Below are 23,855 nucleotides of genomic sequence, written 5' to 3'. Positions count from 1 at the left end.
TACAGGTGAGATGTAGTTGACAATAACAAGGCCAACATTTTTATTTCCATTCCAAGTGGGCAATGATTTAATGGTGATAAACTGCTTTCTTGAGTAGTGTCAGCTCACATAGAGAAGATATATCCACACTTTTGTTCAATGTGGTGGTTTGAAGTTTGACTGAATTGCAATGAAGGAAATTATGTTAATTTGAAGGGGATATAAAGATGTTGGTATTCCAATGTACCTGAAAATTTGCCATTTAGGTGGTGGAGGAGATGACCTGTGAACAATTACCATGCCTTCTGAACTCTACCAGGGCACACTCCTTGTTTTTAACTCATAGATATCAGTGTGGATACAGCACGCAATCCCTTCTGTAAAAATGCTGAAAAGTCATCCAACGTATGGCTTAGCTATGCCCCTTTCCAGCCAGCTGTTAGGCTAGCAATAGTGGTTTTGAATATCAGAAAAATAATCAGCAAGGAGTGGCAGAACTAGTCTGAGTTTCCTTCTACATCTGTTCTTTGTAATCTACTTCAGGGTTTCATGAAGAACATTGAACCCTCTGGCACTTTGTTCAGGGAAGGATAATCAGGCAAGATGATGGTATTTGCTCCTGAAGACCATTACATATGGTTCCTCTCAAGAGTAAAATAGTTGTTGTATTAACAATAGGTTTTCAAAACCTTTACTGTATAGGTGGAGGAGGCAAATAAGATCATTTGTATAGCTGCTTCAAACAGCTGGCAAAGAGATCATGGGTCCAATGGCTATAGGATTAAGTGACTGAACTACCTCCTGGTCTGTCTAGATTCTGTCATCTACTATATTTTTTTCTACTTGCCACTTTCATTCAAACCATTTATTTTCTGATAAAGTTTAAAAATGTATTCTTTGTCTTGTTTAACAAAATAAGTAAGTAATCCATGAATAATTATTCACAATTTTCTATTTCAAATAAAAATTTCCAGTAGTTAGTATATAGTGCACAAATTGAAATTTCTGCTGAACGAAATCTTGGACTGTAACCCATGAACAAGTTTATGAATATCAATATCTCGGAGCTTTCTGTTCAGTGGTCAAATTCATACTCTAATAACCGGTTATGTATTTCTTAGATGAGCAGCCAGATTCCTATGCTGGTACTGATACAGAAGGAGATGTTACTACTCTGTGGACAGGAGGGACAGATGAAGGACCGGAACAGGATCACAACTTCACACAGGATGTTTTTAGCGGTGGAGAACTCGATTCTGAGACTGAAGAGCTGGTATTACATGTGGGAACTCGTTTACAAGCAGCTTTAGAAAAACTGCTAGAAGCTATTACTGAGACCACTTATCAGGTAATTGTTTTTAATATAAGTTTGATTTGAGGAATCTTGATAGAGTGGGAGAACTTAAAGGGCAGTCTTTCATGATTGGAATTAAATTTCTGATGCAGTCTCACCTGAGACAGCAGGAAGACCTAGTGGAAATTGGTATACTATGAGGTACAAAAACTGAGGAATTTCATATTAGTGCAGTCATGCCTCAGAGGAAATCATGTACAGAAAGTAAAGATTTCACTTTCCTCCACAAGACCCTACTGCTTGGTCACTTACCTTGCTCTTTCATCAATTAGGATTTTGATTTTAGAAAACATTGTGCTGGAAATGCACAATTCTTAACCTCACCACTATTAGATATGAATATAAAAATTAGATGCAGGAGTAGGCCATTGCCTTCTCAGACCTGCTGCAGTATTTAAACCCATGGGTGATCTGATTGTAACTCTGACACTGCATTTATGTCTGCACAAGGTTACGTTTTGTCTCTTGCTTAACCGGTATTATCATAAAAGCATTCAATGCCTCTACTTCAGCTGCCCTTTGAAGAAGAGAATTATAATGACTTGTGACCCTCTGAGATGGACAACTAAATGATCTTGGCTATCTTCACTGGATGATCCCTAGATCAAGATTCTCTTACAAGAGGATTCCTCCCCACTTCATATTCATTCACTGTAGGACACGATATTATGTTTTAATCAAGTCACTTCTCACTCTCATAAATTCCAGTGCTTACAAAGTCTAACCATTTTCATACTTTCTTCAAAAGAAGACCCACCCATTCCAGGTATCTGTCAGAAACCTATATACTGCTTTGAATTATGTTTAAACTACTCTTAAAAGGTCAATTGTGTAACTGAAATGTCTTTAGGCATGGATTTCTGCATTGTTTTTGGTTGATAACTTGCCAATTAAGAGGGATCGGTGCTCTTCTGCACATTCATTGGCCCATGTTTACCAACTGGATTCACGACTCACAGTGTGCAGCGTAGACTGTTGTGGCAATTCTTTCAGAAACTTAACAGAGGATTGTATAGAAACTTGCCCTACCCCAAAATGTTTACTCTTTGGGCACCTTTTATTTTTAGTTCTCCTTTGGCTTATTACCTATATTTATTAATTATCTCTCTGAAATGCCTGGATAGTGAGGGAATTGAGTGCAGGAAAAAGGTTGTGGGAGATTAACCATGATCTTGATGAAGGACAGAGCTGGCAAAATGCTAAGTGTACCTCTCCTGAACTTTCCTATGCTATAAGAGGGGAATTTTGCCATGGCAAAACCATCATAGTTTTAGGATTAGACATTTAACTCCTCAGATTCTCTTCCAACATTCAGTGAGATTATGACTGGCCTGTGACCTACTTCTATACAATCAAATTTTTTTAATGTAACACTCTCTACCTTAGGCTACCACAGTCCTATTATGCTCAGATTTAAAATTAACAATTACTGTGTAGCAGTTACACAGATTTTTTTTTAAACTTTTGAACTGTTTTCATTTTCATTTTTAAACTATTCCACAAGTCCTACACTATGCAACTAGTAGAATTAATTCCTTTCTATCAAGCTTAACAACCTATTGTTATTGTGAAAATTATCCTTTGATCGCCCACATTCTATGGAATGGAATCCTGTGTGCATCTCCCTTTGCTAAACTTGAAGGATTAAATGACAGTCATCTGAGTAACTCCTGTGGTGCATTCTCTCCAAGACCAACATAATCTGTCCACGTTGTAACTGTTTACAGTGATCCATGTGTAGCAGGACTAAAGATTGCCCTATCTGTTGAATAGCATTTGCCCCTTGCATTTCTGTCCTCTTTGTGCAAAAATGTATGTTTAATGAATAAAATATTAAGAAATGTGAAGGCTTTTGAGATATAAAATTTCCAATTCTTGAGCATACCTTGAGAGTCCCTAAGGTGTGTTTTACCTCCACAAATGTTGCTTATCCCACATAGTTCTTCCAATGGCTTATGGCTTAAGTTGCAAGCTTATGTATTATCCAATTCCAGAAGTAATTTCTTTAGTTAAGATGTACTGCTGTAGATTTCCAATTTAAATACAAATTTCTGTAGCAGGTATTTGACTTCTAACACTACTGCTGCTGCAAAACAACAAATTTTACATTGAATTGAATTGACTTTATTTCTTACACCCTTCACATACATGAGTAAAAAGCTTTACATTACATCTCCATCTAAATGTGCAATTATAGTAATTTATAATAATTTATAGTAAATAAAATAGTCAATGTAATATAGAGTACTCTCAAATCAGCGTGAGTTCATCACTCTGAAGGCCTGGTGGAAGAAGCTGTCTAAGGGCCTTTTGGTCTTGGCTTTTATGCTGCAGTACCGCTCCCAGATGGTAGCAGCTGGAATAGGTTGTGGTTGGGATGACTTGAGTCCCCAGTGATCCTACAGGCCCTTTTTACACACGTAAATGTCCTGAATCATGGGAAGTTCACAACTATAGATGCACTGGACTGTCCGCACCACTCTCTGCAGAGTCCTGCGATTAAGGGAGGCACAGATCCCATACCAAGCAGTGATGCAGCCAGTCAGGATGTTCTCAATTGTGCCCCTGTAGAAAGTTCTTAGGATTTGGGGGCCCATACCAAACTTCCTCAACTGTCTGAGGTGAAAGAGGTGCTGTTATGCCTTTTTCACCACACTGCTGGTGTGTACAGACCACGCGAGGTCCTCAGTGATGTAGATGCCGAGGAACTTGAAGCTGTTTACCCTCTCGACCCCAAATCTATTGATGTCAACAGGAGTTAGTCTGTCTCCATTCCTCCTGTAATCCACAACCAGCTTCTTTGTTTTTGCAACACTGAGGGAGAGGTTGTTTTCTTGACACCACTGTGTCAGAGAGATGACTTCTTCCCTGTAGGCCACCTCGTTATTGTTTGAGATAAAGCCAATCAATGTGGTATCGTCGGCAAACTTAATTCGCAGATTGGGGCTGTGGGTGACGATACAGTCATGGGTATACAGGGAGTAAAGGAGTGGACTCAGTACTCAGCCCTGAGAGTCAGAGGATTGGAGGTGAGGGAGCCCACTCTTACAACCTGCTGGCGATGTGAAAGGAACTGTACTTCAAGAACAGCGTTCTCACATAAACATCCTTCTTCTCCAGATGTGTTAGGATGGTACGTAGAGCAGTGGCTACTGTGTCAATCGGTTGTGAATTGTAGGGAGTCGAGTTTGGGTGGTAGCAAGCTGCAGGTGTAATCCTTGACCAACCTCTCAAAGCATTTGCTTATTATTGAGGTGAGTGCGACAGGACACCAGTCGTTCAGGCATGTTACCTTGGTCTTTTTTGGTATAGGGACAGTGGTGGATAATTTGAAGCAGGAGGGCATTCTACACTGGGAGAGGGAGGTGACAATAATTCTGATGCTATGCCATTGAGTCAAGGTTGTCCCTTGAAATTGCTGGTAAGGATCAGCATGGATAACTTACAGTCTGTGCTTAACACTGATCATGATACTTAAGTCAGCTTTTACTAGACATCCCGCATCTCCATGATAGAAGTTCCTCAGTAATTCAGGTTGGCCTAATTCATGTTGGAATTGCAACTTTTTTATTGGAACCCAAGACATGTTCTTAAATAAAAGGTATTATGTAAGTGAATATTATATTGAATAAACTTACTGCAATTTGCCCTGGTGTCAAAAGTAGCTACAGTCCCTCACTGCTATTGTATGAATAGAAAAAAAATTGAAAAAGATAGCTTTTCAAGAGATGGAGTGAGACATGTAGTGACCTGATTTACTTAATCTCATGCTGGAAACGGTGACTTTGAGGTATGGATATGGTTTATCGTTGTCATATGTACCAGGATTCAATGAAAAGCTTGTCTTGCATACTGTTTATATAGATCAAAAGATCAAAACATTACTCTGTGCATTGAGCTGAAAAAAAGTAAAACAATAACAATGCAGAATAAAGTGTAAAAGTTACTGAGCTTTTACAAAAGCAGTGGAGGCAAATGATAAGGTGCAAGATCTTAGGTAGGTTGGGAAGCCTAGAGTCCATCGTTTCGTACAAGAAGATGGCGTTTTTACAAGTAACAGAGTGGGAAGAGGTGTAGTACAGGTAGCTGTGAGAGTTTGTGGGTTTATAAGAGACATCAGTGAATAAACTGTCTCCAGAGACAGAGAAAGTGAAATCAAGGACGAGGAAGGAGGAAATCGAGAAATGGACTAGGTGAATTTTAGGGCAGGGTGGAAATTGGAGGTAAAGTGGATGAAGTAGATGAGTTCAGCATGGGTACAGGAAGCAGCACCAATGCTGTCGTTGATGTAGCATAGGAAAAGTGAGGGATGGTCACCAGTGTAGGCTTGGAACATAGACTGTTCCACGTAGCTGACAAACAGGCAGGTATACCTGGGACCCATGCAAGTGCCTATGGCTACACCTTTTGTTTGAAGGAAATGGAAGTGGCTGAAGGAGAAATTATTTAGAGAGAGGACAAGTTCTGCTAGGTGGAGGAGAGTAGTGGTGAAGGGGAATTGGTTAGGTCTGATGTCCAGAAAAAGACGGAGAGCTTTGAGGCCTTCCTGGTAGGGGGTGGAGGTGTATGGGGACTGGACATCCACAGTAAAAATAAGATGATGGGGGCCAAGGAACCTGATATCATTGAGAAGATCCAGAGTGTGTGAAGTGTCATGGATGATAAGTTTCAATGAGATCTTCCCTCATTCTTCTGAATTCCAGTCAGTACAGGCCCAGAGCTATGAAACACACGTCATACATTAAACCCTTCATTCCCAGGATCATTCTTGTGAACTCCACTGGACCCTCTCAAATGACAGCACATGCTTCCTTACATGATGGGCCCCAAACTGCTTACAATACTCCAAATTTGATCTGAACAATGTCCTGTAGAGCCTCAGCATCACATCCTTGCTTTTATATTCTAGTCTTCTCAAAATGAATGCTAATGTTACATTTGCTTTCCTTACTGTCGACTCAAGCTGCAAGTGTAGAGAATCCTGTGCTTGGACTCCCAAGACCTTTTGCAGCTCCGCTTTCTGAATTTGTTCCCCGTTTAGAAAGTTGTCTACACCTTTATCCTTCTGTCAATGTTAGTATCTTTCCTGTAATACCATGGGCTCTTAACATGTTTAGCAGCTTCATGTGGGGCACCTTGTCAAAGGCCTCTTGAAAATCCAAGTAAGATCCACTGACTCTCCTTTGTCTAATCTGTCTGTTACTCCCTCAAAGAATTCAACCATTGTTGGTAGAATCTCAGCTGGTGATGAGAGGGCGTACAGGAGTGAGATATGCCAACTAGTGGAGTGGTGCCACAGCAACAACCTGGCACTCAACGTCGGTAAGACAAAACAGCTGATTATGGACTTCAGGAAGTGTAAGACGAAGGAACACATACTGATCCTCATAGAGGGATCAGAAGTGGAGAGTGAGCAGCTACAAGTTCCTGGGTGTCAAGATCTCTGAGGATCTAACCTGGTCCCAACATATCGATGTAATTATGAAGAAGGCAAGACAGCAGCTATACTTTATTAGGAGTTTGAAGAGATTTGGCAGGTCAACAAGTACACTCAAAAACTTCTATGGTTGTACCGTGGAGAGCATTCTGACTAGCTGCATGACTGTGGTATGGAGGGGCTACTGCGCAGGACTGAAAGAAGCTGCAGAGGGTTGTAAATCTAGTCAGCTCCATCTTGGGCACTAACCTACAAAGTACCCAGGACATCTTTAGGGAGCAGTGTCTCAGAAAGGCAACGTCCATTTTTAGGGACCTCCAGCACCCAGGGAATGCCTTTTTCTCACTGTTACCATTATGTAGGAAGTAAAGAAACCTGAAGGCACACACTCAGCGATTCAGGAACAGCTTCTTCCCCTCTGCCATCCAATTCCTAGATGGACATTGAATCTTTGGGCACTACCTCACTTTTTTTTAAATATACGGTATTTCTGTTTTTGCAGTTTTTAAAATCTAATCAATATATGTAATTGATTTACTTGTTTATTTATTATTTATTTTATTTATTATTATTATTTCATTTTTTTCTCTCTGCTAGATTATGTATTGTATTGAACTGCTGCTGCTAAGTTAACAAACTTCACATCACATGCCGGTGATAATAAACCTGATTCTGAAAGAATTCCAACAATTTGTTAGGCAAGGATTCCCCTTAAGGAAACCATGCTGACTTTGGCATGGTTAACATATACCTCCAACTACACGAAAAACCTCATCCTTAATAATGAACTCTAATACTTTGCCAATAATTCAGTCCATTTGGCCTATAATTCCTTATATTTTGCCTCCCTCCCTTTTTAAAGAGTGGAGTGACATTTGAAATTTTCCAGCCCTTCAGAACCATTCCAAAGTCTAGTGATTCTTGAACGATCAATACTGAAGCATCCACAGTTACATTTTGTAACTGCAAAACATAAAACTGACCGCAAAACGAAGATGGGAGCCCAGGAGAATGGGTCTTAGTTTCATTTTTGCTTTAAGTGAGGCACGTGCCTATGACATATGCTATTTATGTAATTTCCTTCAAGAGGACCACTGTGGTGTAAAGGTCAGTATAGTATTCACGTTCTTTACATATGAATTATTTGTAACGTAATATATTATTTAAGTGAACAAAGAATACATAATCAAACAATACCTTTTCAAATATTAAATGCACAACACTTCTCCCTGCCTAGCTATAAACTCCATTTCAATATAGAACGCTATACAAACAGTATACTATATAATACGGCTGCTATATCCATCCACAGCATAGTAAATTTTAAATTGTTCTATACAGGCATAAAGACTTAATTGCTGTGGAGGATTTCTTACTCTTGTGGGCAAACGTCTTTCCTGACTGGGGGGTCACTCTGCCTAGCAGGTTCGACCTGTGACTATGAAATAATCTCAGGTTCTGGAGCCTCCTCTGTTGCGGTTGCAGGTTTGACTGCTCTGGACACTTTTCTTCTGGATGTGTCCAATTCCATTTTAATTGATTGCCATTCACTTTTGGTGTAAGCATTATTACTTGTCTTTTGTTAGTTTTCACATTGTAAATTTTAAGGCTATCAGTCCTGTGTCACTCATCATTATCAGATTTTTCATCAGTAATATATAGATTAGTGGGTGCTCTTTTAGAAACTGCAGCTTTAAATCTTATCTTTATATCTTCCTTGTGCAGTCCATTTATTTTTGTCTGCCTGACAGGCTCTTTGTATGTGTTCAACTTTGTTGCATTTCCTGCAAGTTTCATCTTTAAATCTGTATTGGTCTAGGGTGTATGAGCCCCTACCACAAGGGTAATACAATTTGTTTGGCCAGGCTGGTTTCTGTTTAAACATTGCAATTTTGTTCAGAATCAGAATTAGGTTTAATATCACTGGCATATATCATGACATTTTTTAACAGTGGCAGCAGTACAATGCATTAGGTGATAATATGGAACAAAATAAATAAGTAAATCAATTACAGTAAGTATATATGTATATTAAATAGTTAAGTTAAAAATTGTGCAAAAATAGAAATAATATATTTTTTCAAAAAGTGAGGTAGTGTCCAAGGGTTCAATGTTCATTTAAGAATAGGATGGCAGAGGGGAAGAAGCTGTTCCTGAATTGTTGAATGTGTACCTTCAGGTTTCTGTGTCTCCTTCCTGACAGTAACAATGAGAAAAGGGCATGTCCTGGGTGATGGGGGTCCTTAATGGACACTGCATTTCTGAGACACCGCTCCTTGAAGATGTCTGGGATACTATGGAGGCTGGTACCCAAGACGGAGCTGACTAATTTTACAACTTTCTGTAGCTTCTTTGATCCTGTGCAATACCTCCCCCACCCCACCCCCATTCTGGACGGTGATGCAGCCTGTCAGAATGTTTGAATGTTCTCCATGGTACATCTGTAGAAGTTTGAGTGTTTTAGGTGACAAACCAAATCCCCTCAAACTCCTAATGAAATATAGTCGCTGTCCTGCCTTCTTTATAGCTGCATCAATATGTTGGAACCAGGTTAGCTCCTCAGAGATCTTGACACCCAGGAATTTGAAATTGCACCCTCTCCCCACTTCTGATCCCTGTATGAAGATTGCTTCATGGTCCCTTGACTTACCCTTCTTGAAGTCCACAATCAGCTCTTTGGTCTTACTGGCATTGAGTGCAAGGTTGTTGCTGCAGCACCACTCAACTAGCTGGTATATCTTTTTTCTGTACACACTCTTGTCTTCATCGGAGATTCTGCCAACAGTGGTTTTATCAACAGCAAACTTATAGATGGTATTAATAGATTCCTGACTGCAGCTCAATTGTGTCTCTGTCTGCTGTTACCACTGATACAGCAACTTCAACTGCTCTTTTAAATACGATTGTGCTTCAGTTAGGAGCCATTTTTGAATGCTTCCTTGAAATATTCCACAAACTAAGCAATCTTTCAGTGTATCGTTAATCCCAATCACTGAACTGACAATGTTCAGACAATTTCTTCAGTCAGCTATGTACACTGAAAAGAATTCCCCTTCCTTTTTATTTCACTTATGAAGCCTAAAGTGTTCTGCAAACAAGAATGGTTTCAGTTCTAAATATTCCTGCGTTACCTTCACGATGTCAACGAAGCTCATTTCAGCTGGTTTGGTTGAAGCAGTCAAAATTCTAAGCAAGCTGAGAGCTCTTCCACCTATTACACTCAGAAAAACTGGCATGTTTCTCTTTGGCTATTCCATTTGCTTTAAAATAGTGCTCTATTCACTCAGAATACAAAATCCAGTATCTCTTGTGCAAACGAACACATCTACCTTTATGATGTAACCAGCCATTTCTGCTTGCTACCTGGAATTCACTGTTTATGAACCTATGAATAGGTCAGTTTCATACCTTTTTTAAAAAAAACTCAATCATTTCTCTCCTGCGAACAAAGCATGCCGCACTTTTTTAAAAACGTGAATATCTTGCTGTGATTCAACAGTCATCTCATTTCGTTTTAAAACTTACTTGATGCCACTATTATGTTTTGTAATTCCAAAACATAAAACTAATCGCAAGAAGAAGATGGGAGCCCCGGAGAGCGGATCTTAGTTTTGTTACAAAGAAGAGAAAATCTGCAGATGCTGGAAATCCAAGCAACACTCGCAAAATGCTGGAGGAACTCAGCAGATCAGGCAGCATTTTGTGTGTCTTAGTTTTCTTTTTATTTAAAGCAAGGTGCATGCTTATGATGTGATGGTGTAATGAGGTATACCATTCATATACTTCACATATAACCTGTAATGAAATATTTAAATCAACAAAAATGCTTAATCAAGCAATATATTTACAATATTACTCAAATGTTACGGAAATATTAATCAATATCCACAATCTCTTCAGCTTCCTCTGTCAGAATACTCAGCAAAATTTCACAGAAAATGACCAGATACTCTTTGCATTGGTGTTGGTTGAGGAATTAATGTCCACAGTCTACTGTGGAAGTTCCTCACCTGTGATTAGAAGAGCTTTATGAGACAAGACAGGTGGAGCCTGATTGAAACATCTCATCTGGAAAACAATATCTTTGATGGCATGACACTCCTTCTGCACATTGTTGAAGTGTCAGCCTGTTGTAAAATGCTGAAGTTCTGGACTGGGCTTGTCTGCAATCTTCTGACTTCATCAACAATGTACAACTGAACCAAGTTTGTCTTTTAACTCTGGATTATCAGGCTGTGGAATGTATTTTAATATCTAGGTTTTGAATTCCTTCTGGGAAAGAAATGCAAACTACTTGGTACAGTTCATGAACTGACGTGCATTTTGGATCCTGTTTTACCTGCTGCGTGTTGACTGATCTCTGTTTGTGGTCACACCTGCCTCGTTGCTTGGAGATATTAAAATGAAGTCACTCCCTCTCCTGTGCGTGTAAAAATTCTAAATCCAGGAAGCAGTGTTGTGTATAATCCAAGTTCAGGAAACAGGCTGCCGTTCACGCTGGTGCAGAAAAGAACCTTTTGACGAAAAGTGAAAGTGCAGGACAGTCTGTCTCATTGTTGAATGTACTGTGGTATCCTAAGATGTTAGTAGACCACTAGAAGACCTCCAGTGATCTATTCATGTAATTGAGACCAAGATAAAACTTTGAAGAATACTACAGGAATATCTGGGTTAAACAGGCTTCTTTAAATTAGCAGTGAATTTTATTGTGGTGTTGACAGACTGACTCAGCATTCATGTATCGGATAAAGAAAATGCATGGCAATCATGTGAAGTATTTTAAAGTTGGTGAAAAGGAAGTCACCGTGTTGAAATGAGATAAGCAAATGATAATTTGTTTGTTTTTAACTGGAATTGAATGGAACTGAAGTTTTCAAAGTGACAACTGTAATATTTGTTGGTTGATGTTACAACAGATACTAATTTGACAACAATGGGATTGGTAGTAAAGATATAGGGGTGTTTGCTATGTAGTGAAAGCGCATTTTGCAAAATAGCATGAGATCCTTAATGAGATGGAGCCCCCTCAGCGATATTGTTCTAATGTTTTAAGTACTGTTTTGGAAGAAGGTGATGAAGATGAAGTCTATGAGGTTGAGTCACGAATCCCATTGGCACTGCCTTATGCTTCTCTAATACGTTTATCAGAAACAAACTCAATAGTGGTACACACGGTAATCAGTCACAGCGAGAATGGAGCTAGACGCACACTAAAAGTAATTTCACAGATTTCTTTGCCTTCACCACCTTACACAGTAAGTATTAACACTCTTCTGGTTCGGTTTCATTGAATTCGAGTGGAGAAAAAAATAAGGTTTTTATTAAGTAGTGTGTTCTGATTTCAGGAAAGATTAATTTAACAGAATATTTCATGGAGGTATTTGATTGTATAAGCATGGTGAATTATTGAGAGTTTTAAACATTTTAAGAATTGACAATAATTTGAAATAAATGCTTGTATATATGTCTGTTCTCTATTTTGTGTATTTTAGACAATTCAGACCTTTACATTTGTACAAATGGAACAACTACAATATTGAGAATTGGAATTTTGGTTTGTGTGGAATTAGCTGAATATCTCTGGTCGAAATGCTGAGAAATCCATTTAATCTATTGAGTATTACAACAGTATTTTGGTGTTACTGCTTAATTCACAACAGATTAGGTGGTGATCATGAGTTTTATACTGCGGTCAAAAAATTTTATATAAGTGTAATTTACACTTGAAAGAGCAAGGTTGTTTAATAACAAGTTTAGAGATATTACGTTCATCCAAAGACTGAACAGGTTAGGACTTTATTCCTTGGAGCGTAGAAGAATGAGGGGGGACTTGATAGAGGTTGACAAAATTATGAGGGGTGTAGACGGAGTAAATGTGAGTAGGCTCTTTCCACTTAGATTTGGAGGGATAAATACGAGAGGACATGGCTTTAGGGTGAAAGGGGAAAGGTTTAGGGGGAATATTAGGGGGAACTTCCTCACTCAGAGTGGTGGGAGTGTGGAACAAGCTGCCATCTGACATGGTAAATACAGGATCACTCTTAAGTTTTAAGAATAAATTGGATAGATACATAGATGGGAGAGGTCTGGAGGGTTATGGACTGGATGCAGGTCAATGGGACTAGCAGAATAAAGTTTTGGCACAGGCTAGAAGGGCTGAATGGCCTGTTTTCTGTGCTGTAGTGTTCTGTGGTTCTATGGTTCAGTGAGTTCAATAGTTTCTGTGACAGTGAATATTCCTTCACTTCATTGCACAGATTTGAAATACAAGATCGATTTTGTTTTTTTGATGTACAAAGTGAGACAATTTAACACCACCTACTTGGTGCTTCATACTTATGCTAGCTTGTTTTAAAATGTCAAATTAGTCTCATTGATGGCTCAAATTTGATAGAATCTTCTCTTTTGTTGGAAGACTTAGTACCAGCAAAGGCATTACAAAGTTTTCTTATGTTGCCAAAATAGTATACGTTTGTATGTTGCCAAAGTAGTGTACGTTTAACTTCACCTTACAGTTAAAAAAAAAAGCCAAACTTGCAAAAAAGAATGAGGAATAAGCTGGTGTAAGTGTTGCATTCATGATAAATGCAAAGTTTAATTTGGATCAAGATATTCCACTGATAATTGTGTTAATGTTTTAAATAAAATACAAAGACTTGAGCACATTAGGTTTTAAATTATTATAGATTTTCCATGCAAGAGATGGGAAGCATAAGTGCCATTTTACTCTCTAAGAATTTATGTACTGAGATTTCAGATGAGGGAAATTCGTTTATGGATGGTATGTAAAATCTTAGGGTGAATTTATTTTTTAATGTATAACTTTGATTAAGAACTAAGATTGTGGTTCATTCTAATAAAAGAACCTTTCTATCAAATTCCTATACTTGGATAAACTCCCAGCAGAATTTTTGACCCTTTTAAAAGACTTGAGAACGCAAATCTCAAGGGGTCTTATGAAGATTGTTACATGTATGATTAAATTCTAGTCTAAATATTCAGAACATTTTTGTAGAATAGTTGTGATATAGTATATGAATTTAACGTAACAATGCATTGACATTCATGTTTTGTTAAAAATCATATACAAAGCACTGCATTTTCAAGCTTTGCATTTTTCCTTTTGTTTTGAATGTGACTTTATGGAATCTTGTGGAACTCGTCCAAAATAATTTCCCATTGTCATCAGTTCTTGTTTGGACCATTTATTAAATCAATGTATAGAAAAGAAAGGAATATGAGAAGTTAACATTTTCATTGAAAATCACAAATGCTGGAAACACTCAGCAGACCAGGTACCATCGGTAGAGAGAGAATCAGAATTAATGTTTTAAGTCATTGACACTACATAAGAAGTGTTCAGGTGGCCTACTCCTAATGTATATTTTCATATGGAAGTAAACTTTAAACAGTAGGTATAAGAAAAGAAAAGAATTCCTCGTCATTTGTTAGGATAAAGTTGCCATGTTCATTCCTGTCTAGACTCCTTTTATCTCATTAAGCATGATTTGGTTTTGCTACAAAATATTATCCACATGTTCTGTATTTCATGATGTTTTTGATACTGAAACAAAAGTTAAAATGGAGCCAGGTTAATCAGGTCTCTGTATCTTTTGGGGATTTTTACTATCAATAGATGCTGTCTGAATATTTCAATAGAAACAGTCTTAAACTATAAACCTGCCCAACATCTCACTGATCCTATTTTTAGAAGGAATCAATTGCCCTTAGGAAACTATGTAATTTGGAAATGAACCATTTTGTTTGCTTTCTGAAATCTTCAACCTGCTATGTAGTAGTTTTGCAAGAACTTGGAGCCAGTATTTCCTCATCCTCCTCATCCTTCCCATCCTACCTGTTTGCCTCCATCAAAAAGTTACCTTCCTTCAAGTGAGCTCGTTATTCTGCCCGTGCATTTTCCTTATTCAAATACTCAGATGCATTTATGGACACAGTTTGTCAAGAATCAGAAAGTCAACGCAAGTCAAGTCTATTGTCATTTAACTGTATACATGTATACAGTCAAACAAGACAACGTTTCTCTGAACCAGAGTGTAAAGCACTACAGTAAACTAAGCACACACAACATATAATAACTTAGGAAAGTAAGGATGAAATCTACAGATGATTACACATAAATAAACAAACTAACATGCATAAATTAAATATTGTAAGGTCCAGAACAGATTAACCAGTGACACTTTGAATACAATGTGGCAGGGAGTTCAGAAGCCTAACAGCCTGACGGAAGAAACTGTTACCTATCCTGACTGTTCTTGTTTTTATGCATTCAGAGTCTCTCACCTGATGGTAGAAAGTCTTAAGAGGATGCTGGATGGATGGGTGGGATCCTTAATAATACTAAGGATCCTGCTATGCAGCATTCCTGATAAATGTCCCCGATGGATGGTAGGGAGACCCCTGTAATCTTCTCAGCCATTCTCACAGTTCTTTGTAGGGACTTCTGTTCTGATATTTGGCTGCTCCCATACCAGATGGAGAGCCAACTTGCTAGGGCTGCTCAATCATCGTCAGAGAGATCTGGAGACTCCAATTTCAAAAGCAAGTAGATTTTAAGACTTAAATAGTTTGACATTTTGTGCCCAAGATCTATTGTTTCATTAGGAAATAATGTCAGATCATCCAAAGTAGAATTTGTGATTTACTAATCATCATAAAACATTTTCAAACTTTAAATGGAGATTTCCGTTATGAATGACATAGCCAATTTACATATTATATGTATATTAAAAATAGAGCATTTAGTGTAATGAATTGAGGGTTTAAATGTAATCTTTGTGACAGCAATATTTTTGAATGAATACAGTATCAGTATGGTATTTCAACTGACTAAAATTGGAGATGGTAAGAGCTTGCAATGCCACCTTTAGTGATAAGTACCAGAGCATACTAATGTGTAGAGTACACATAGAGTACACCTAAACGTGTTAACTGCAATTTTCTAAATACACTTAATTTCTTAGTGAATTAAACTGTTTTTTTAAAAAAATTATGTTATTCTATATTGTATGTGAGTTGTTTGAGTTGATGCAATTAAAAATACTTTTTTCATGTGGTTTGCCTGTAGCTTGATCATGCCAGGATCACTGAGACAGAACTGGTCCGAGAATCTGTCTCTCAGAAAGAGCTGATTGCTGATTTGCATAAACACCAAGAAGAACTCCTCGAAAGACTTAATGAAGAATTGAAGGCAAGGGAGCAGCTGGCGTTGGAGCTTCATAAAGCAGAAAGTATGTTAAAGTATCTCAGTAATTATACCAACCATGAATAATATGGAAGATACATATAGATAGATTTTTGTAAGTATGAACCACCGTACACTAGTCACCAAAACTACAATAAAACTCCAATAATCTGCGATCTGATTTGCTGAGAAATTCCAACAGTTTGGTATCGGGTACTTGGGGCATTGGTTCTTGTAGTCCTTTTATGTTCACCTGAGCCCTAGTCTCTGCACTCCCTTTATACGCATCAGATTTACTGAAAAATTATCGTGGCATCCAAAGAAGGTCAATTAAATGTTTTGGAGTACTAACAGAAGTAACCTTCAATGGTATGCAAAATCTGCCAGTCTAGTACCAGTGAAGTCCTAAGGATGCCAGATTATCGGAATTTAACTTTGCTTGTTTCTTGTCCACATTAGCAAGTTAATATTGTTAGTTAAGTCTGTAGATCCCCACTGACAAGGCTCTGCATAAGCTCCAGCTCCTTCTGTGACTTAGCTCAGATATCTCAATAGGCAAGAACAAATGCCGCGGATACAATTCCTCAAGAAAAATGATAACAGCAAAGCCATGATATTAGCTTTGTGTAAATCAAGATTGTTGAATGCTTCAGAATGTAATTTTAAATTGAAATGATGAAAATATTAGCAGTTTTAAGTGTAACTGAAAATGCTCTAAAGCACTGAACCCAGTTAAATAATTAACTAATACTTCCAGGAACAGCAAAATATGTAGCTGCCTTATCTTTTGCTCACAATCACAAAATTTCAATTGTAATGAATTAGACTTGTGGTTCTTATGACATCTAAGTTAAGTGCAGAATTTTCGAGCTGATTTCCTCTCTTTTTTCCTTTCTTTTTCAATATTTTTATTGATTTCTATATAGAAGAATACAGAGCCCAAGAGAATACATATTATAAAACAAAAGAAAAAATATAATAATACCAGATACAGTATATTGAATCACATTAATGAACTCCTTACTCTATATTCATATAAATTAGATTAATTCGTATATTAGAATATAAACAATCTTATATTAAAAAAATCTATACCCACTACCAAAGTTGAAGCTGTCTGGGGGGGAAAAAAAGGAAAAAAAACCCACCTTATCAGATAATAAAATATGCTATTAACCAACTTCTGTACTTTAACGAGAAGTCAAAGATTATGAAAATATTTTAAAAGTAGCCCCCAGAAATCTTGAAAATCTTGGTTAGATTCAGAAATTGAACAACGAATCATTTCTAAATTTAGGCGTGCCATAACATCCCGTAACCACTGAGCACGATTAGGCGGAACAGCATCCTTCCATCTAAACAAAAGCGTCCTCCTAGACATAAGAGAGATAAAAGCCAAAATGTGCAAATCAGATGCTTTCAAGATGATATCTTCCCCTCCAACAATACCAAATAGGGCAGTCAAAGGATTAGGCTTAAATTTACTTTAAAGAGTACAGAAAAAGTTTAGATTACTTCCTTCCAATATTTTCCAAGACTTGGGCACGTCCAAAACATTTGAATAAATGAAACTTCTCCATTGTTACACCTATCACAGTAGGAAGATATATCCATATAAAAACGAGATATCATTGGTCATATAAGCCCTATGAACCACTTTAAATTGTAGGAGGGAATGACGAGCACATAACGATGAAGTATTAACCAATTTAAAAATTTCATTCCAAGTTTCTTCAGAAATTGAAGTCTGTAAATCTTTTTTTCAAAGATTTTTGATTTTGTCTAAAGAATCATTTCTCATTCCCAACAACATATCATAAATATTGGATATTGAATCATTATAAAATGATTTCATATTAAGAACTTCATCTAATACGTTCTTATCAGTACTATTAGGAAATGTATATAATTGAGATCGCAGAAAATCTCTAATTTGTAAGTACCGAAAAAAAAAAAGAAGGGTTTTTGGTAAACTATATTTAGTTGACAGTTGTTCGAACGAAGAAAGATTTCCTACAACAAACAGATCCCGGAAACATGTAATGCCCAATCCTTCCCATTGTTTAAAAACTACATCAGTCATAGAAGGCTTAAAAAGATAATTTTAAAAAATGGGACTAGAAAGGGAGAATCTCAATAAACCAAAGTGTTTTCTAAATTGTATCCAAATCCTCAAAGTATGTTTGACTACCACATTTTCAGTTATCTTACTTAAGGATAAAGGAAGTGAAGATCCCAAAAGAGAGATAATATAAAATTTATTAACCGAGTTAGCTTCTAAAGAAACCTACCCGGGACAGTCCTCATGATTAATATAGTATAACCAAAACGTGAGATTCCATATATTAGCTACCCAGTAATAAAACCTAAAATTTGGTAAAGCTAAACCTCCATTCTTTTTAACTTTCTGGAGATGGACTTTATTCAATCGAGGACATTTATTTTTCCATATGTAGGAGGATAAAATAGAGTCCAGAGAGTCAAAAAAGGATATAGGAATAAAAACGGGTAAAGCCTGAAAGAGGTATATAAATTTAGGTAAAACATTCATTTTAATAGAATGAATTGGACCAATCAATGATAACGAAAGGGGCGACCAATTTGATAATGTTCTTTTTATATAATTTAATAAAGTAAGAAAATTTTCTTTAAATAGGTATTTATAATTCTTAGTAATTGTTACACCCAAATAAGTGAATTGGTTTCTTAAAGTTTTAAAAGGAAGGTTGATATCAGTTGATACCAAGTTTTTCAAAGAAAAAAGTTTACTCTTGTGTAGGTCCAGTTTATATCCAGAAAACTGACTAAAACAAGAGGGTAAAGAAAGCACAGAGCTGATTTCCTGAAATGAGTTGGGCTAGTAAATTCAGACTCTGTAAGCGAGTATAAATGCTGGTTGTTCCTGATGGAACTGCTCGCAAAACATGACAAAAACAACAGCCATGTTGTTGGAGCAACACACATCAAAGTTGCTGGTGAATGCAGCAGGCCAGGCAGTATCTCTAGGAAGAGGTACAGTCGATGTTTCGGCCCGACTGTACCTCTTCCTAGAGATGCTGCCTGGCCTGCTGCGTTCACCAGCAACTTTGTGTGTTGCTTGAATTTCCAGCATCTGCAGAATTCCTCGTGTTAAAGCCATATTGTTAGGATCAGTTTGTGTATTCGGAGAACTATCTTTCGATAAGGCTGCTTTATCAGGTTATTATTGTCACACAAACAGAGATGCAGTGAAAAGCTTTTGATTTGTGCACAATGCAGATATCTTGCCATATAAAATTGCATCAAGGCAGTAAAATGATAAGAGAATGCAGAATATAGTGTTACAGTTAAAGAAATTACAATGTAGATAAGCAAAAACTGTATAGTTCTTATTTTAAGATAGTGGTTAAAGATGATTGAGCTACATTTCTGGAGCCACTGACATTCAACCTTAATTTGTCACAGTTACAATCTTCATCCTTTTTCTCATTTGTTTCATTATTTACCACAAATGGTTGTAGGATCCCAATTTGCTCACCCTCATCCCCACTGGAATCTCAAAGTAGTTTATAAGTAATCTAATTATTCTGGAAACAGAGCCACCAACATGAAATGATCTACTTACTAATATAATTGAAAACACAATGAAACTCCGGTACTGTAACTAGTGCTATTTTGGCCATAGCTACAGTATTAGAATTAACCTTGCAAGATTAACTATTGTTATAGCAGCCAGTTTAAATATAAATCAAGATTTGGCATTAATGAAACACCTTTCACGCTCTCGGGACAGACTGGTATTTAACTACTTTTGAACTGTTTATAAGCAGTTCACTTAAATAAATAAAACTGACCAGTTAACCATTGCAGCAAAAAAAAAGTCATAGAGCACAGAAAACATGCCTTCGAGTCCACCATGCCTGCACTGTGCTTATCCATTGCTAATCTATACTATCTATACCAATCCTGTTTTCCAACACTTGGCCCATAGTTTCCTGTATATTGCTCTTCCAATTACCAAAATTTTGTGAGATTACCTTCCTCCACCATCCCTCAATCAGTGTGTTCCACATTTCATCAATTCTGAATAAAAAAAACTGCCTCAAATTCACTCTGAATTACCCTTCACCTTAAACCTATGAACTCTGATTATAGGCACTATTGCTAAGGGGACAAGTTTCCTGGCATCTACTCTTAAGTTGGGTTTCACTTCAGCTTTCTCTGTTCCAAGGAAAACAAACACAACCTCTCAGCCCCTCTTCATACAGTTCGGGGGACATTTTGGTGAATCTCCTCTATATCCTCTCCAATGCAATTACATATTTCTGGTCACTAGAGCAGTTCACAGTGTAGCTTAATTAATATTCTAATTATCCAACTGTGCTGCTCTTGGGAATTCTTATTTACACGAACACCAAAGGTCCCTTGATCTCGGAGTACTTTCTATGGACACATAATTCATTGCTTATATCTCAGCATCACCTTGCATTTTTGAGGATTAAATTCCACCTGCCATTTGCCCAAATTAGCAACACTAATATCATTATGTAGTCGAAGACTGTGCTCCTCACAATCAATAACACCACCAGTTACCTTGCATTCAATTAATTTACTAATCATACCCTCTACATTCATTTTCAAATTATCAATGTGCCTGACAAATAGTGAGGCATTCTATGTTAGTCCTTTGGTCACAGGCTTCCATTCACACAAATAGCCCTGATTCTGATGTTGGTTGGAGGAAATATTTACAGTATTTTGGGAGAATTGTGCTGCTTCTCTAGAATTTACATCATGGATGCAACAAGTTGGATAGGCTTAGTGTAATGGTTAGTAAATGCATTGCTGACATTATTGCACTGTACTGAAGTTTTAAATCTAGATCAGAAGTGCTCAAACATGTCAGAGCAAAAATTGTTGCTATATCTCTAAGAGTATGATATGCTTGTGTACAGAAACTGCAGGGGCATGTATAGTAGCATAAACTGGCAGATAACTTTTACCTGTACTATATGTACTCAAGAGTATGATGGTGCACCAATTTACAAAGTGTGTTTTCTACCAGTCCAAATTAGGGAGTCAGAATATTAAGTTTTAACCACAGTTCTTCCTGAACATTAAAATTGTGCATTGTTGCAGCAAGATATTTTATTTGGAGGATGAGGAGAAAACAAGCTTTAAACATTGCCTGTGGTGTAAAAACGGTGATGGTAGGACAGGTAACACACATCAAAGTTGCTGGTGAACGCAGCAGGCCAGGCAGCATCTCTAGGAAGAGGTACAGTCGACGTTTCGGGCCGAGTCCCTTCGTCAGGACTGATTATAATGAACTGCATTCATTATATTACACTTTTAAATGTTTTACTTAAGGAATTAACTTATTTGTTTAAAAGTGAATAGGAGGTAAAAGCATATAGCCTGAACGTCCTAAACATAAATTCTGTATAGTGCAATTGCAGGTGGCAATTTTGTTGGATCTTATGACATAATTGAAGAACATCAAACTAATTAGTCTTTAGCTAAGCTGGCATTTGTTTGCAATGTATTATCAAAAAAGCTGAAGATCTTATCATTACATGAAAAATAATTAAGAATTCCCAATGATATATGTAATTAAAAGGTGATATTAGCATTGTAAATTATACTTTTTAAACATAAATTTAAATAGTTTATTTGAAGAGGTAAAAATGTACTTGAAGGATTTTCAAAATTTGAAAATCTTGTTCTGATCTTTTGAACGTTAAATTTTCCATTACATTAGCAGAATAAATACTTGAGATAACATTCACTTGATTAAAAATTCACTGGTTCATGATACATGGTGAATAGTATGTGTAAATTATGCATTTCACGGGAAACTAAATACCTTCTGAAATGAAAACTGCTTTGCAATAACTGCTTTCCAATACTATCATTTAGTGTGGCTGGCCACTGTGGTGCTTTTGATGTTGGATTACTGTAGCATGCAGATTGCTTTATCTCACATGTAGGTATCCTTATCACTCTTCAGAGTGGTGATACACAATAAAGGGTATATCAGGTGTTGTTAAATGGTTATTGCAGGTTAAACCAGAGCCAGAATATAGATCAAAGGTACCGCAAACACTCCTTGTTCAGAAATGTTTTATTCTTCCAACATTTTGCAGATATATAAAATTCAATCTGCATAAAATTCGCAATTTCATCCTTAATTTTGCAATTTAAGTAAATTCGGCTTACGTTTAGTTGCAGGGTATTTATATATGTTCTATTGTGCAGGAGAACAGTATGTTGTTTGGGAGATTTTTAAAAAATTAATTTTAGCATTTGTATGAGCTTTTGCCTATCTTTCAGATTTAGATATTTTTGTGTGGATTAAGACTTCAATGATATTTTGCCTGTTTAACTCATTTTAAATTACAGAAGTTGCTGTTTTCTCTTAATGGTAATATGAAAGTAACATCTAGCTTAAGCTGGCTAACTAATGTTAGTGTAGAATAAGGTTACTAGCTTACTAAGAAGCATTCTTGATAACTTCTCAGTTAAAGCATTAACATTTTAGTTTGACTGATCAGTCAAAAACAATGGGGTTGCAGAGTGGAGCTAATAAGACCAAGACATGAAAATGTGTATCAGTCTTTATTTAAGGCATACATTCTGTCCTTACACTTAGAATCATAGAATCATACAGCATAGAAAAAAGGCATTTGGTCCATTGGACACCCTTCCATATGAACCCTATCTCTTAGCACTTGGTCCGTAACCATCTATAGATAATCTCTAGACACTTAAATAGTGTTAATAACCCAGCTAAAAACACTCTCTCCAGCAATGCATTCTGGGTGCTTAGCCCTCTCTGGGTGAAGAAGGTCACTCTGAATCTCTTTACACCCCTCCGCTTGCCTTAAACCTGTCCTCTTATATATTTTACTCATCATCATTTTACATTCCTCGATTATGTTGACTTTTAAACCCCCCCCCCCCCCCCCCACTTCAGGGAGAGCAGAGCTTGCTTCTCTGGTCTCTTCTCATAGCTGACATGCTCCATTTCAGGCAGTGGCCTGGTGAATCTCCTCTGAATCCTCTCCTGTACCTTAGTAATCAGAACTCCAGCAGTAGTGTGACCAACATTTTATAAAGTCATAGAGCAATAGAACAGTAGAGCTCAGAAGCAGGCCCTTCGGCCCAACTAGTCCATGCCAAACTCATAACCTGCCTGGTCCCATTGACCTGCACCCGGACCATAGACCTCCATATCCCTACCATCCTATCCAATTTTCTTTCAAGTGTTGAATTCAAACCCACATCCACCACTTCCACTGGCAGCTCGTTGCACACTCTCACCACCCTCTGAGTGAAGAAGTTCCCCTTAAACATTTCACCTTTCACCCTTAACCCATGACCTCTAGTTCTAGTCTCACCCAACCTCAGTGAAAAAAGCCTGCTTACCTATCTCACCTATCTGTATACCCTATAATTTTATTAAATCTCCCTTCATTCTCCGATGCTCTAGGGAATGAAGTCCTCACCTATTCAACCTTTCACTATAACCCAGGTCCTCGAATCCTGGCAACGTCCTTGTAGATTTTCTCTGCACTTTCAATCTCACTGATATCTTTCCTATAGACAAGTGACCAAAGCTGCATACAATACTCCAAAATGAAGCTGCTTCAACTTCAACATAACATCCCAAATTCTGTACTCAAAACTGTGATTTATGAAGGCCAGTGTGCCAAAAGCTTTCTTTACCTTTGATACCACTTTCAAGGAATTATAGATCTGTATTCCTCTGTTCTACCACAGTCTTCAGTGCCCTGCCACTCACCGTGTAAGTCCTACCCTGGTTTGTCCTCTCAAAGTGCAACACCTAATATTCGTCTGCATTAAATTCCCTCTGCCACTTTTTTCAGCCCATTTTTACA

At 37.3% G+C, this 23,855-nt stretch overlaps 1 protein-coding gene across 5 annotated transcripts in view; it reads left to right on the top strand.

Annotated features, from left to right (window-relative positions):
• The window catches only part of akap9 (A kinase (PRKA) anchor protein 9), a 206,815-nt gene that overhangs the window by 97,099 nt on the left and 85,861 nt on the right, over positions 1-23,855 (top strand). For all 5 annotated transcript variants that reach the window (XM_072253717.1, XM_072253716.1, XM_072253715.1 and 2 more), the window contains 2 exons: positions 1,101-1,327; positions 15,859-16,021. In XM_072253717.1, the coding sequence (XP_072109818.1) occupies positions 1,101-1,327; positions 15,859-16,021 (390 nt within the window). The remainder of the gene's footprint in view (positions 1-1,100; positions 1,328-15,858; positions 16,022-23,855) is intronic.

Source organism: Mobula birostris, chromosome 3 (genome assembly GCF_030028105.1).
Source record: "Mobula birostris isolate sMobBir1 chromosome 3, sMobBir1.hap1, whole genome shotgun sequence".
Taxonomy (NCBI): Eukaryota; Metazoa; Chordata; class Chondrichthyes; order Myliobatiformes; family Myliobatidae; genus Mobula; species Mobula birostris.
This window is presented reverse-complemented; position numbering and strand designations above follow the sequence as displayed.